This window comes from Chenopodium album, chromosome 18, assembly GCF_948465745.1.
Source record: "Chenopodium album chromosome 18, dcCheAlbu1.1, whole genome shotgun sequence".
Taxonomy (NCBI): domain Eukaryota; kingdom Viridiplantae; phylum Streptophyta; class Magnoliopsida; order Caryophyllales; family Amaranthaceae; genus Chenopodium; species Chenopodium album.
In genome coordinates this window covers 5,917,106-5,932,250 of record NC_137851.1, presented here as the reverse complement: position 1 = coordinate 5,932,250, position 15,145 = coordinate 5,917,106, and the positions used below count along the sequence as shown (strand labels likewise).

The window sequence follows — 15,145 nt, the reverse complement described above, 5'->3', positions numbered from 1 at the left end:
GACCGATGTGGTGGGCTCGGGATTCACGGTGTACTACTTTGAGGGGACCGTTAGTATGTAAAATGTGATTGAAGGGAACAAAGTCCTTTTTAAATATTACAACTTGCATAAAGGACATCTTTGTCAATTGAAGTTAAAATGGGAGCGTTACTATGTAAAATGGGAGCGACGAATAGCAATTCACAAGTTGCGGAGTAGGCATATATACAGCTAAAATGATTTCACTGAAATCACTACTAAGGTAACCGAGTACAAGACATATGCTAATTAGTCATATACAATTAAAAATTCTTATATGCACGAGTAAAAACTTTTTTATTAAGATTTTTTTTTTCTTTCATTTAAAAATACTTTACACAGAAAAATAATTAAGTAACCCAATTAAAAAAAACTCTAAAATGCATCTAACCTTACACCCCCAACAAACGTCAGCACGACACGAAATTAGTAGGTTGAGACTAAGCCTGGACGGGCAGACGGCTAGACCACCATGCACCATTGGCTCGTGGGGAGGCATGGTGATGCCAGCCTAGTTTTAGAAATGAGGACGTTTTTCTGACGTGCTAAACCACGTTTTCCCTCACTTTAGTAATCCCAATAATTTCCTCGTGAACAAACAAAGAATTGTTCTTAAAAACAATAAGAGAAAAATAAAAAGAGCGAAGAATACAACTATTTTTCTTCATTTCTTGAATTTTGATTTGATGGGAAGTTTTCACTTTACTTCATCAAATCAAACTCATTCATTGGTTCAGATTCCCAATTTTATTTGAGATTTCCCCCCTTTTTCGCTTATCTTCTAATTTTAGGGTTCTTTAATTTTTTTGTTCTTTAATTCAATTTTTCTCTCTTCAAATGGGGTCGTCTGGTCCTCGAACTCCGGCATTCGGACAAACAGAGATTAATTGGGATAAGTAAGTGTTTCATTTATCAGTTCCTTGATTATGTCAAATTTCCTCAATTAATGTTTATAAATTTGAGATTTCTTGAGCTTTTAATTTGCAATTTTAATGTTGCTGGATAATTCTTATATTAGTTTCACTTAGTTAATTAAAGTATTTGGAGTAGAATTTTGCTGAAATTGAAGATTTGATGACAAACCTTTGTTTATTTGGTGAATCTTAGATATTTTAGTTCTTTAATTTTTCATGGATATGTAATTACAGTGTTAAACATTTAAGTTATTTGGTATTTTATAGTTTAATCTGGCTAAATTTAGGCAAAATTCTTGATGATAGATGCTGTTTTATTGTAAACCATGGAAATCTATGTGTAATGGAGCATTGCCCGTCTCTGAGGCGAGAAATTGAGTTATGTTATTGTTTTAGAGTTTCGGATGAGTTTCTTGAAAGAATTAATCAGTAGAAAATCAGAGTCTACTATATGAACTGATATATCTGTTTTTCTTGTTTACTTGATAAGCTAAATTTGTACTTCGTATTAGTTTACAAAAACGATTAATCATACAAGATATCATTATCTTAGGATGGATGAGAAAAGAAATAGAGATGGTAGTTGAAATGGGATAGAATAGTGTATGTTAGTTTGGTAATTCTGAAGTTGATTGTGCAACTATCCAAGGAGTTTTGGCTGCTACTTTGTTGGATTTACCAAGTTGATTGTGCAACTATCCAAGGAGTTCATTGTCTCTGTTCCGACCTTTGGCAATTGAGGGTTGTACTTTTGAAAGGTTGATATTCAGTCCATAAGTACTTCGTATGTAGTAATGCTTCACGACCCATCGATTGCTTTTATTGCTAAAATAAGATTAATCTCATTTGCCTGTTTCTTTTTGAAATTACTGATCTCAGCTCACATGTTGTTTCCTCCTGGATGATTTTGAAATAATGTTTAAAGCATAAAATTTCTGGTAACTCCGTGACTGTTATAATGATTGGGAGGCTTTATTAGGCTTTGAGTTGGTATTTAATTTGTGCTATGTGGACACATTCCCCAAAGTGGGAGCGCTTCTTGAATTTGATGTACTCTCTTTGTTTAAGTATGGTTTTAACAAGTTAAAATGGTGTGTCACTCCACTCCCTTAAAAATCTGTTGTCGTGAGGTGTTCATTGGAATATTGGGATTTGATACGCAGTACAAGTTTATCAGCATGGAACTTGACTTTACTGGGAAAGTCATAGTCACTTGGTGTAATCCTATAAACAAGTATGTAAGAGTACTAGAATAGTGCTCTTGTACAACCTCTTATGATGTCTGCAATATCGGCCAATAGGATTCAAAGGATATTCTAGTTCAATACTTGTGTCATAATTTCACGTTTCTATATTTTCACTTTTTCAGACATTATTTTTCATTTATGCTGCCTCAACTAAAGAAACAGTACCTCTGGCCTTTACTAGTGTTGTACATAATAGGATACCTTCTTCATTAATACAAATCATGTTGCCTGACCTTTTCCTGAATGTTTTTAACAAGCCGCATTTGACGACGATTAGAAATCCTACAACTTTATTGAAGCCTCTTATACAAAAGATCTTCACCCTTGTTTTTTATTCTTTTTTATATAAATATTGAGTATTTTTTGGTCTGATTACATTAAGTCACTGTGAAAGATTCTTATGTCTTTCTAAGATATTTATTGCGTTGATTTGATTGTATTGGAATGTATCTATCCTTTTGGACAATAATTACAGTAGCTTTCTTCTCCCCCTGTTAAATGTCTAAGCAGTTTTATTTTAAAATTTTGCTTTTTATAATTCTTTGCAGACTTGACAAGACAAAATTCTATGTTGTTGGAGCTGGGCTTTTTACGGGAATTACAGTGGCACTTTATCCAGTTTCTGTTGTTAAGACTAGGCTACAGGTTGCTTCCAAGGATATTACTGAGAAAAGTGCATTTTCAGTTGCCAAAGGCATATTGAAAGCTGATGGTGTACCTGGTTTGTATAGAGGTTTTGGTACTGTCATCACTGGTGCAGTTCCGGCTCGGATCATATTTCTTACTGCTCTAGAGACTACAAAAGTGGCGGCATTTCGGATGGTTGAACCACTTAAATTGTCTGAACCGTCACAGGCAGCCATAGCAAATGGTATTGCTGGCATGGTTGGTTCACTTTCTGCACAGGCTGTGTTTGTTCCAGTCGACGTGGTATGTATCTGTTTTGAGTAGTTGAAACTAAGATTGAATATAAATTTGGGTTTGTTCTTTTATAGTATCATTGTAATTGAACAAGTACCTATAATTAGGTCAATTCTGTGATGTCTCTGACAACAAGTTTGTGTGTTTTGACTGTGGCATGTCTACTTTGTGAGTATCTACTTTTGTAACAGACATTATGGATTCAAAGTCACTTAGAATCCAAAATTGCTTGTGTGATCTTTTGCTTTGATGAATATGCTCTTCTTTGTTGTCCTGTCAGTTCTCAGTTATTTAGAAAGGCTATGCTTATGTGCTTTTCATAGAAAGGTGCAATTATTTATTAACTTCTCGAGGCCAACCTTCTGTTGCTTTTTTCATTTGATAAACAATTTTATTGAAAGAAACTTAATTGTTAACTTTTACCTGATTCACGTTGACTATACACCTTGACCCTTTGTTTTTTCTTCCTATCTTTGAAAATTAGGTTAGCCAGAAGTTGATGGTACAAGGATATTCGGGTTATGCAACATATAATGGGGGCCTTGATGTTGTTCGCAAGGTTGTTAAATCAGATGGTGTTCGGGGACTGTATAGGGGGTTTGGTTTATCAGTGATGACATATGCCCCTTCCAGTGCTGTATGGTGGGCCAGTTACGGCTCTAGTCAACGTTTATTTTGGAGGTAAGGTATAAATCTCTATAGAGTTTAATTCTGAATTAAGGCCTAGTGATAATTTGTGTTTTATTGAGACTGAAGTTGCTGTATCAATATAGTGAAAGTGTAAAACTTTGCTATATGTTAGAAGTCTTAGTACTGAGGTCTGAGGAGTTACTTAGCTTAAATTGTGCTGTTCTGAAGTGGTCATTATGAAGATGTGTTCTTAAGGAATTAAGAGTGTCAGTATTTTATGTGTCATATTTTATACCGATCATAAAACATTATAGTTCTGTCTTCTTTTTTATTTTTCTTTTATTTTTTTTTTTTATTTTTTTTGGGGGTTTAAATGCTTTGTATATGTTCAGCCTTCTAGGAGATGGAACTGAGCAGCAAGAGGTTCCTAGTCTAGGGAAAATTGTGTCTATTCAAGCTGCTGGGGGTGTTGTTGCTGGTGCCACGGCATCTTGCATCACAACTCCACTAGACACCATTAAGACTCGTTTACAGGTAAAACAAAATTCTGCTTTATATCTCAGTGCTATTATGTTTTTTTTAGTAGATGTGTTTGCTGCTTGTGTGCATATCTCTATTGTAGGTAATTCATGCTTATTATAAATTTTGATATAAAAATTAAGGGGATGGTATTGAAATTAGCTTAATGTCATGTGAATATCCAAGGTATTGGATATCTATTAGCAATCTTTGCTTTCTTCATTTTTTCAATTATTCTCTTTGTACTGAAAAGTTTTTCATTTTTTATTGTTTAATATGAACCAACAGTGTAAGAACTAAATTCGGACAAAGACAATATCTCCAACAAATATGCTGATAGGAGTGTGTTAATTAATTAAGAAATTTTTTATTTTATTGGAGTTGCATTCATGGAAGTGATGGAACATTGTGGAGGAAGTCCCTTGTATGGTGAACTTGGGACGAAAACCTCTTGTCCACCCTTTGAAAGATGTGGTGAGAGGACCCTTTGGTTTCTTCAATCTTGGTAGTCTTCTGGGGCAATATATTTATGGTGCTAGTATATCACTAATGCCTGTGAGGTATCTCTTTTCAATTGAAAAATGAGCAAGTTAATCTTAGCCTATTGAATTCTGAATGAAGCTTCCTATTGGTGACTTTTAAATACTTTGACTTTCGAGAACTAAGATTATGTTGATCCCTTGCAAAAATGATTTTGTTTTGATTGCTGTTACCCACTCTTGGGAAAGCTTCCTAGATCATGCTTACTAGTCAACTAGTGTCAAATGGAAATTTTAGTTCTTCTTAGACAATGTAGAAGTAGAAGGATATATCATCCGTGGCTTGTAAAATAGGAGATAATACCCATAATCATGATTGATTGTTTAGCAAATGATGTAATTAATGTAGGAGATCTTGTCTAAATATGGGTGAAACTTTTGGTAGAAAATGGAGAAAAGTTTCCCTTTACATTTTTAGGTTCATTGAGTAGTAATCCCTCAAAGAGGGGAGGGGACTTATGCCACTTGTATGCCTTTAAGCAGTGACCACTGTTTATGCTTGACTGCTTGTGCCTCCACTTAGGTCAGCTTGCTGCTGCATCACCCCTTAAGTTGGCTTAATTTTGCATTGCTCCATATGACTTTGCTTGGAGTTGTGGTTCAGTCTATGACTATAAGTTCATGGGCATGGTCACTTTGGTGCTAAGTGGTTATTGATAGGAACTTGCCTTGCCAATCCAGTCTGTTACCATGGTTGACCTTGGTGTATTGGTATGTGATGCCTTGTGAACTGTGCTTGGCTTGTTGGGTGACTGGGCAAGGCATGTTCCTTGCTTACAAAAGTGTCTGTTCATTGAGTTCTCTAGGAGCAGATCAAAATAGTTCCAACATAGCTGTTAGAAAATTATTAGGAAAGGGAGAAGTAGGAGACTAGGAGGATGCTTTACTGGTAAGTGGATCGTAATCCACCCATCTAGTCTCGGTTTGCTTCCATTCATTACCCAGGAATCTTTTTGGATATGTATGTGTTGCAATTCTGATCGTTTGAAAATTTGTCACATTGCAGGTAATGGGGCTAGATAAGAGACAGAACGCTGTTCAAGTTGTAAAGAAATTGATTGCAGATGATGGTTGGAAAGGTCTTTATAGAGGACTAGGTCCAAGATTTTTCAGCATGTCCGCTTGGGGAACCTCCATGATACTGGCTTATGAATATCTGAGTATGGATTCTTCTCTTACAGCAGTTCCTTCTTTGTTGTCACAATTTTGATTTGTCCAATAGAATTGAACACCATTCCTGTAATTTTGTGCAGAGCGGTTGTGTGCAAAGGAGGACTAGATTCACATAACACATTTGCTGACCATTTCATTGCTGTGAAAGATTCAGCTTACTCAAAGTGGCTATAAGATTTTATTCGCCCTTGGCTTTTTTAATTGCCCATTCTTTTATCAACTACCCTCAACATTTACAAGAAACTTTTTACAACTTGGTTTCATGACTTCAGTATCCAGCCTTTGATAATCGTGCAATGAAGATTGGTTACACCTACTGAATTAGCAAGTTGTATTTAGCTGAACATTCCTGTTACTCATAACCAGTGAGAATATCCGTTATTAGGCATGGTTTTACAATACCAGTGACGTGTTTTTTGTATGCATAGATTAGAAAGTTGCAGGAAGGAGTCATTATTTTCTGTATATCTTAATGACCACAAATCATAGAAGTCATGAGCTTACACCCACAAGGGTGATAGCGAAAAATTCTTTAAACTTCAGTCAAAGAAGCTGTTACAAGGAAGATGTAGCTTTTCTGTGGTATTCATTCCTTTGTTCAGAATGCTTACAGATAATAATGTGAAATTCTTTTAGCTCACTTTGTTCTTTTTCTTTTTGGACTGTGTCTATGCAAGATTGTAAATCAGCTACAGATACTAGTCTAAGCACTTTGGATGAGGGCCAGCATAATCGAGTTTGTGCTTAGGATGGAATTTTTTTTTTTTTTTTTTTTTCCTTTTTTTCTGCCCGAATGTCATGAATCTATACCCAAAGAATCATGATTGAAATCACTACTTGTATGAGTTGTATCCCCGAATGTTGGATTAGCAACCACGTTTAACTTTTGGTAATGAAATTGTTGAGTGGTGAACACTTATCTCCTTGAATTGCTTCGTTATGGGGCAGTTAAAGAAATCATGATGCAAAATTACCGACATGATCATTGATCAATTCCAATTGCATTATAAGTGCAATATCCCCAACACAATCTGCGTTAGGCAGCAAGTAGAGGAAGAGGCTCGTCAACACTCGACACACCCAAGGCTAAGCAGGACACGAGTAGCAAGGTTAATTTTTTGCTCGGCAACATCTAATAGTAGAGGAACAAGACATTTTGATATGATATATTGGGTACATTCATAAAATACATGAACTGTATGATGTCAATTCAAGAGAACTAGGAGAGGGTAGAGACCGGTTTTTTATCACAGCAGATACATCTGAACTTAAACATTCTGGCTTTTGCTTGGCAAATACAGGTAGAGAGCCAGATGTGGCATCAATGTCTCTGTTGTGTGCTTGACTATGGTTTAGCTCAGGCAAAAGAATGACAAGAAAGGCTATAACTCATTGATCCATCATTAACAGTGACATTGTCAAAATTTCTCACATCGCGAAAAACCACTCCAGATTCGATATTAAAGACACTTGCCAATGGCTTAGTTACAGATCTTGGCATCATCTTCACCATATTCACCATCACCATTGTCTTCGTCATCTCTGCTCAATTCCGCATATTCATCTAGTGATACAGCAGAGAACAATTCCTCAACTTTCCCATCCTGAACGGCTGGGGTTTTGTCTTGCCCTTTGGGTTTATCCTTGTTCATCTGTTGCAATAAGTTTGGCAAATTTAATGACTCAATGAAACATACAAATTGAGCAACACCAGCACTGATCTAACAATAATATCGAGTAAAAACTTCCATCAGTCATCAGCATAGACAGTAGCCGCCCCAAATCAGGTTGACAAAACTAATAATACGGGATTAAGCTTGAATACTTGATACAGTACATTGTTCTCCCATATTGTTTACCAGAAAACCTTTATGACCAAGGTGTTAAGCAATTATAGATATTTGGCTTGAGGATTAGGGAATTTGAAAAACAATGCCATGGTAGCGATATAACTGTATGTTGTTTGTAATATTACTACCACCCATCCCTATATATTCACATTGTATAGTAATCAATAAAGGTATGCAACAAGTAGATAGCAAGCAAAGTCAAAAGCTGAATGCATAGGTTCCACTAATATTATTCAAAAAATACAATATGAAGATTATGTTTACAAACACGGTGCTCTCAACTTATTCAACAAATTCAACACAAATACATTAAGTTTACGTAAGTCAAATTCATTTGAAGAGAACACAACCTATGACCATCATTTCATGCAGCATCAGCCAGGCTGCTAAGTGTTATAGAAAAGACTTGGGTTTCAATCTATACTCAGCAAGCTTACATCTAAGCATTGCATTTGGTTTTCTTTGTTGCTTTAAATGTACAGCTAATTCATATTTTCTCAGTTTGTTACTATAGTTTCATAAGGACAGCATAATTGAGCAGTCCGCTAAATTAAAGTAGCAATTACCCAAGGTAGTAGGCAGGCACAGTTACCAGCTTACCGCCAGATGATCATAAAAGTTCTATAACCAAGTTCAAATTATACAGTCACGGTAGCTTTTATGTCATTGGGCTCATCCATACACTGGAGGAACGTTAGTGAAGGGAGTAGGCGGGAGTTCAATAAAGGCAAGTTTCCCAATTATTACTGAATAAAGTACGAAATGACTGCCAAATAAATTGCAAAACAGCAAAAGTAACAGATAGCTGATGACTTACAGATCGCAATAGTGTCCTCCTATCTCTCTCTCGAGCATTCTTTATAGCCTGCAGTATGACACAGAGATCCAAACTATCAGATATCAAACGAAAAAACAACTACAATCTTTTCTCCCCGCATTATTAGCTACTTATGTTAGAAGACAATGTCATTACCTCCTCAAGCACCTTCTGCTCAGCTTCTACTTCTGCCGCGTCCCTGAATAGATTCACAAAGTTCACATAATAAACAAAATTGTAATAAGTAACATAGCAATTATAACAACATAGTTTACAATCTCAAAATTTAAGGAAAGTAAGATCAAAACCTTCCAACAAGCTGACCCACACGACTACAACACTTGGCACATACACCCTGTTCTTTAGCACAGCCTGCAATCCATTCCAAAGACAAAGAATCACACTTTTGCATTTCTTTTTCTTTTTTTTTTCTTTTTTTTATTATTATTTTTATATTGTGGGTTGTGTAAGGACTAAGGAGCCGCAAAAGGCAATAATGTAGACGGGATTAGATCCTAGGTCCTTGACTAGTTGGGTACTACAATTTAAATTGGCAATAACAATTTCAATCTTTGAACCCTAAAATTTTAACTTAGCAGCTGCATTGCATAACATAATCAATATAATTCTAAGCATTACAATATGTTTAATAAAAAGGACTAAGACAAACCAGGGCAGAGATTAAGGTAAGCTTGACGAACAGCCCGCTTAGAACACTTCTGACTGAAAAATTAGCACAATAAATCACAAATTAAATCAATACCCATTATTCATTAACAAATTAAATCACAACCCATAATCAAAATTCATCAATACACCCAATTAAAAGTATCTATTTTTAGGAAGGATGAAAGAGAAAAACCATTTAGAGGGTTCAACAAGGGGTTTATATTTGCCATATTTGCGCTTCCATTCAATTTGATCTCTACAACGAGGACAAACCCCTGTAACTTCTGGAAATGGCCTGAATCTTCCACCTGGTTCCTGAATTTGTAAACAAAGATATATTCTTCGATCAATTAGAAAAAAAAAAAAAAGAGAGAATTTTTTAAATAATTTGTTAGTTTAATTAATTGAATTTTTGTACCGTTTCATTGATTTTGATACCAAGATGGGGTTTCCATGCGAACTTGTTCTGATGCTTAGGTGGACCTTTCTTGCTCATGTTGTTGAATTAGTTCAAGATTGAAGATGAAGCAGCGCAAATGAGCTTCAATGGCGGCTAAACGCTTGGTTTTGCACTAGTAGAAAAGAAAATTTGTGAATTTGTTTTTCTTTTCATCTTTTGGTTCTTTTATGAATTTCTGATATTTTTATATGGGCCGTTTTATTATAGGGCATGGAAATCGGATATAATGGTCCAACAATAGTAACGATGAATTTATTATTGAACAAAAGCCCAATAGATGGCCCAAATGGAATTATTGGTTGGTTATCTATTATTTTTAGGGGTGCTTATGAGACGAGACAATTCGTGAGGTACTCAAATTCGACTCGATCAAAACTAGACTCAAGTTCGAGATTGACTCGAAACGTTAATGTGTCGAGTCGAGAAACTCAAATTCCTTTATATAATATTATATTTACTAAAAAATTAATTTTTGAGAAAAAAAAATTTACATTAATAATTAATAAATAAAATATTATTTATGTACTCGAATCGTTATATGTATGTTTCTCAAATGACAAAATTAAAGAAAATGAAGCGGTGTTACACTAAATAGAGAATTCTAATATGACGGATCAAATTACAAGCTACTCGAGATCGACTCGCTCAAAGCTCAACTCGGAATGTTAACGAGTCGAGTTGAGCTACCCCTAACTCGACTCGTATCATAAACACCCCTAGTTGTCTTGTTTATTAAGGAGGGAGAAGCTTTTTTTTTTTTTTTTTTTTTTTTTTGGGACAAACAAAGTTCTTTTCATTTTTGTACATAGGTCATAAATCTTTATTTTATTGTTAGTGGACTAGTTATCCTCAAGCATGTTTTGTATCTTGCTATTAGGCCCATTTCTAGCAATTTATATATATATATATATATATATATATATATATATATATATATATATATATAGGAAGGCTCATGTAAGAACCCTCCTCTATATAAGAACCCAATTTTATATAAGAACCAATCTCAACCCTTCATTTGTTTTGATCCAACCATCTAAAATGATCCCTTAGTAATGACATTTCTGTAATTTTGAAGAGTTTGTATTTAGAACATAGAATAAAAATTTAGAACATAGGAAAATTTTTAGAACATAAGCAGAAAAAATTTAGAACATAAGCAAACAAAAATTTAGAACATAAGCAGAAAAAAGTTAGAACATAAAAAGCTTGATTTTCGATTTATGTTCGATTTTATATTTCCATGTTCTAAATTTTTTGTCTATGTTCAAAAAAATTTGTCTATGTTCTAAACTTTTGCATATGTTCTAAACTTATATTGTGAGCCTATGTTCTAATTTTTTCCCCTATGCTCTAAAATCATTTCCTATATTCTTAGTTTTTCGTGTATGTTCTAAATTTCTTTCTATGTTCTAAACCTATATTTTGAGCCTATGTTCTAAATTTATTCCCTATGTTCTAATTTTTTTTTTCTATGTTCTAAATTTAGATTTATGCTTGATTTTCGATTTATGTTCAATTTTACATTTTCATGTTCTAAATTTTTTTTTTAATCTATGTTCTAAACTTTTTCCTATGTTCTAAACTTATATTGTGAGCCTATGTTCTAATTTTTTTCCCCTATGCTCTAAAATCATTTCCTATATTCTTAGTTTTTTCGTCCATGTTCTAAATTTCAATTCTTTATATGTTCTAAACCTATCTTTTGAGCCTATGTTCTAATTTTTTTCCCTATGTTCTAAAATTATTTCTTATGTTCTAAATTATAACATTATGAATTATGATCTAATTTTTTCTAAATTTATTCTAAGGAAAGAACGATGATTAAGTTTTTTTATATAGTTATTTATAAATATAGCCTATGTAGGATTCGAACCTACATCATCTATGCAGTTTGCATAGTGCTCTACCACTTGAGCTAATAGGTTTTTGATATAGATCAACACACTACCCTCCCATAGAAGTAGAGGAAAACGATCACATGTAGAAACTCAAATGCCTCCATTATTGCTAAAACAACCACCATAGCTCACACATTACCCAACACAACTACTACAGTACTACTAGGAAGTGTTATCAAGTAAATTACATCAGTCTGACAGAGGAAAATATACAGTTGGATGTTCATCCAGTGATTCCATTCCTATAAAATATTATGCAAATTTATCTACTGCAAGTGCTAACCTAATATCTTACTATAATACTCTTATTTTTACATGAACTAACCTAAATGACTAAATTTGTGCAACTACCAGCAAATGCTTCATATTATTTGCAATCTCATATGAACTCTAATAATGAACTATCAAAACCAAACATTCTAGTATAATTGATCAAAATTTTGACAGCATTCTAATTTTACGCCTTTTTTATGATTCCTCTTTGATTGTAATGTCACATCGTATTATGAACGAATTGACAGCGATGGGTCGGGATGATAACTGATTTTATGTTGTCTCTGTTCTAGATGCTCTATTATTGAATTTTCTTCGGTACATTTTCCCATTGAATAATTCAGCAGCATTTAGCAATGCTTTTAAAACGTGGAATTATATATCGTAAAAATCAAAGATCCACCTCCATTATGATTATGTTGTCGGGTATCCATTAATTTAAACGTAGACATAATAGAATGAGTTTAGAACATAATTTTTTTAAAAAAAGAGTTTAGAACATTATCCATTAATTTAAACATAGAACATAATAGAATGAGTTTAGAACATAATTTAAAAAAAAAAAAAGTCTAGAACATTATACAAGCCTGTTCGAAATTGACAGAAAACAAACAACAAAAATCGAACAAAATAATTCGAACATAAATTGAACTAATTAAATCGAACAAAATCGAACAAAAATCAAAATATTAGCAAAATCGAACTAAAATCAAGCAAAAATCGAACTAAAATCGAGCAAAAATCGAACAAAATAATCGAACAAAAATCGAACTAAAATTGAACCCTAAATTCGAACACTAAAGCCGCAAAAATCGAACCCTAAATTCGAGCCCTAAATTTTCAAAAATCGAACTCAAAAAAATCGAAAAGAAAAACAAAATCCACTTGAACATCATGCTAATTTCATAGAAATTTAAACAAAATCGAAAAGAAAAACATACAAAATCGGCTTTAACTCATGCAAAATTCATGAAAATCAAATCGCAAAAATCAAAATCGCCAATTTGCAAACATCATGCGATTGAAAGCACAAAATCGACTTGAATATCATGTGAAATTCATAAAATTAGAACAAAATCAAAGAAAAACGTACCTTATTTGAGCAATTTAGGTTGTTTTGCAGCAATTTGGGCTAGATTTTGAGATTTGAGGAGAGAGAAAGTAAAGAGGATTGAAAGTTTGAGGAGAGAGAAAAGTATGAACGTTTGGGGAGGGTTTTGGGGGAGTTTTTTTTTGTTTTAATCTTGATCGCTCATCCTAATCTAATCCTACGGATGAGATTGGTTCTTATATAACTAGGGTTCTTACATAAGGAGGGGTTCTTACCGGATCCCTCCCCTATATATATATATATATATATATATATATATATATATATATATATATATATATATATATATATATATATATATATATATATATATATTTTTTTTTAAAAAAGTTCCATATAAAAAACAAATGTTATACCTAAATAAAAGATTTCATGTGTCCTTATATTTATTGCCAACTATAAACTTAAGTTTTAAACATAATTTCTTATTTACATAAATAAAATATTTGATGTATCCTTCCACGATACAATATATAGTCAAGTGCATATTTTAAAATATCTGTGTGGCAAATAGGATATTTTATAATCCATTGTACTATGTAAGAAGACTATTCAATATTTTAATGGCTACAATAAAATTGTAGCTATTGTAATTAGTTTTAATCTTGACCCTTTATATTTAATGACTAATCTTGTCCATCCATACACTTTTTTTTTTTGAAACAAATCAATTCATTAATAAAAAGCCATCCGACATCTACAAATGAAATCTACATTAATAAATACATAAAATTGAATCAAATTAGGGTTTCCTTCATCAAGGCTACGATCGTTGAAAAAATCTTATATTGTGGTACATCTCTCGCACACATCGCTGGAATATACAGCCTTTTCGGAGAGACGGTCTAACGATTTGCTGTAGCCGCAAGGATGATTTTCATCTGATTCGCTTGAACGCATTTGAAAACTTGACAACCGTTGCGATTCTGAACAAATATTTACCAAAGAACTGACAATAGGGCAAAAGATGATTACCTTTTTGATAAACCCTAACACATAAACAAACCCTAAACATAAACAAAAAAAACTAAACTAACAAAAACTAACAACTCCACCATAGGGAGATGGACGTATCTACACTTACTCGTGTAGATTTATTGAAACCTAAATTGCAAAACTAAAGTAAATTTAGGGAAAATGGTCGGAAATAGTCTAATTTCCGAAGAAATTAGACTATTTTCGGCTTTCGGCCTAAACGACCAAGATTTCGGAGAAACTCTAGAAGAGAGGAGGAGAGGCGAGGCGAGAGATTTAATAACAACTAGAAAAAAAAATATAGAATGATTAAAAAAAAAAAACAATATTCCTATCGGTTTATAAAACCAAACTTTGTCATTGAAATCTACACCTGCAATTTCGAAGTTCAAAGAATTCTCCAATATCCATTAAAAACCAACATTTGATTTTAGTTTATCAACAATAAATATACTTCGTATAGTAGTACTCTAGTCTCTACAGTATTACAAGATCCTTACAAAAATCAATTAAATTTGTCAAAGAAAGAATCATCCTCCATGATGCATAAAACAAAACCAAATTAAAAAGGTAAGAAGATGAAAATTTAAAAAAAATGTTAGATTTGTCTCTAATTTCAAGAAACCTATTATTTAAAAAAAAAAAAAAATTAAAAATCATCCAGTAAGATAAAGGAAAAATCAACAAAAATAATCCAAAGTATTATCTCCCTTCTCATTTTAATCCTAACTAAAGTTTAAATCAAAATAATCCCAATAGGAAAATATTCTCAAATTAATCTCTCTTACCCATAACCTATGATACCGATTAAAGGTTTTTTTTTTTTTTTTTTTTTTTTTTTTTGGTGTGAGAATTACTTTTTATTTATATAATTTAATCATTGTCAGTTTGTCACCCACCATTCACTTAACCAATAACCATCATTCACCCCCGAAACTTGCGACCACTAACAACCGCCCCTTCCGTCCACCACCTCATCAGTCATCAACACCCTAATCATATCCCCTTTCGGCTACCATAATTTCTTGCTATCTAACCGGCCACAATGGACCCACCACCTGTCCACCTCCCCCTGCCACACCATAACCACAACAACCCCTTGACCCCCTCATCTCCCCTCCTTCTAAT

At 33.3% G+C, this 15,145-nt stretch overlaps 2 protein-coding genes across 2 annotated transcripts; one reads left to right on the top strand and one right to left on the bottom strand.

Moving 5' to 3' along the window:
- The first annotated feature begins 601 nt into the window (after positions 1-601).
- On the top strand, positions 602-6,618 carry LOC145591311 (uncharacterized). Its single transcript, XM_081647735.1, has 6 exons — positions 602-914; positions 2,728-3,109; positions 3,585-3,781; positions 4,123-4,264; positions 5,795-5,948; positions 6,042-6,618. The coding sequence occupies exons 1-6, from the start codon at positions 856-858 to the stop codon at positions 6,065-6,067; spliced, it is 960 nt and encodes a 319-aa protein (XP_081503861.1). The 5' UTR covers positions 602-855; the 3' UTR covers positions 6,068-6,618.
- Positions 6,619-7,100: 482 nt separating this feature from the next.
- LOC145591312 (uncharacterized) lies at positions 7,101-9,897 on the bottom strand. Its single transcript, XM_081647736.1, has 7 exons — positions 9,716-9,897; positions 9,491-9,612; positions 9,299-9,351; positions 8,937-9,000; positions 8,785-8,827; positions 8,629-8,676; positions 7,101-7,613 (listed from the first exon to the last, which is right to left on the bottom strand). The coding sequence occupies exons 1-7, from the start codon at positions 9,791-9,793 to the stop codon at positions 7,443-7,445; spliced, it is 579 nt and encodes a 192-aa protein (XP_081503862.1). The 5' UTR covers positions 9,794-9,897; the 3' UTR covers positions 7,101-7,442.
- Between the last annotated feature and the right edge of the window lie 5,248 nt (positions 9,898-15,145).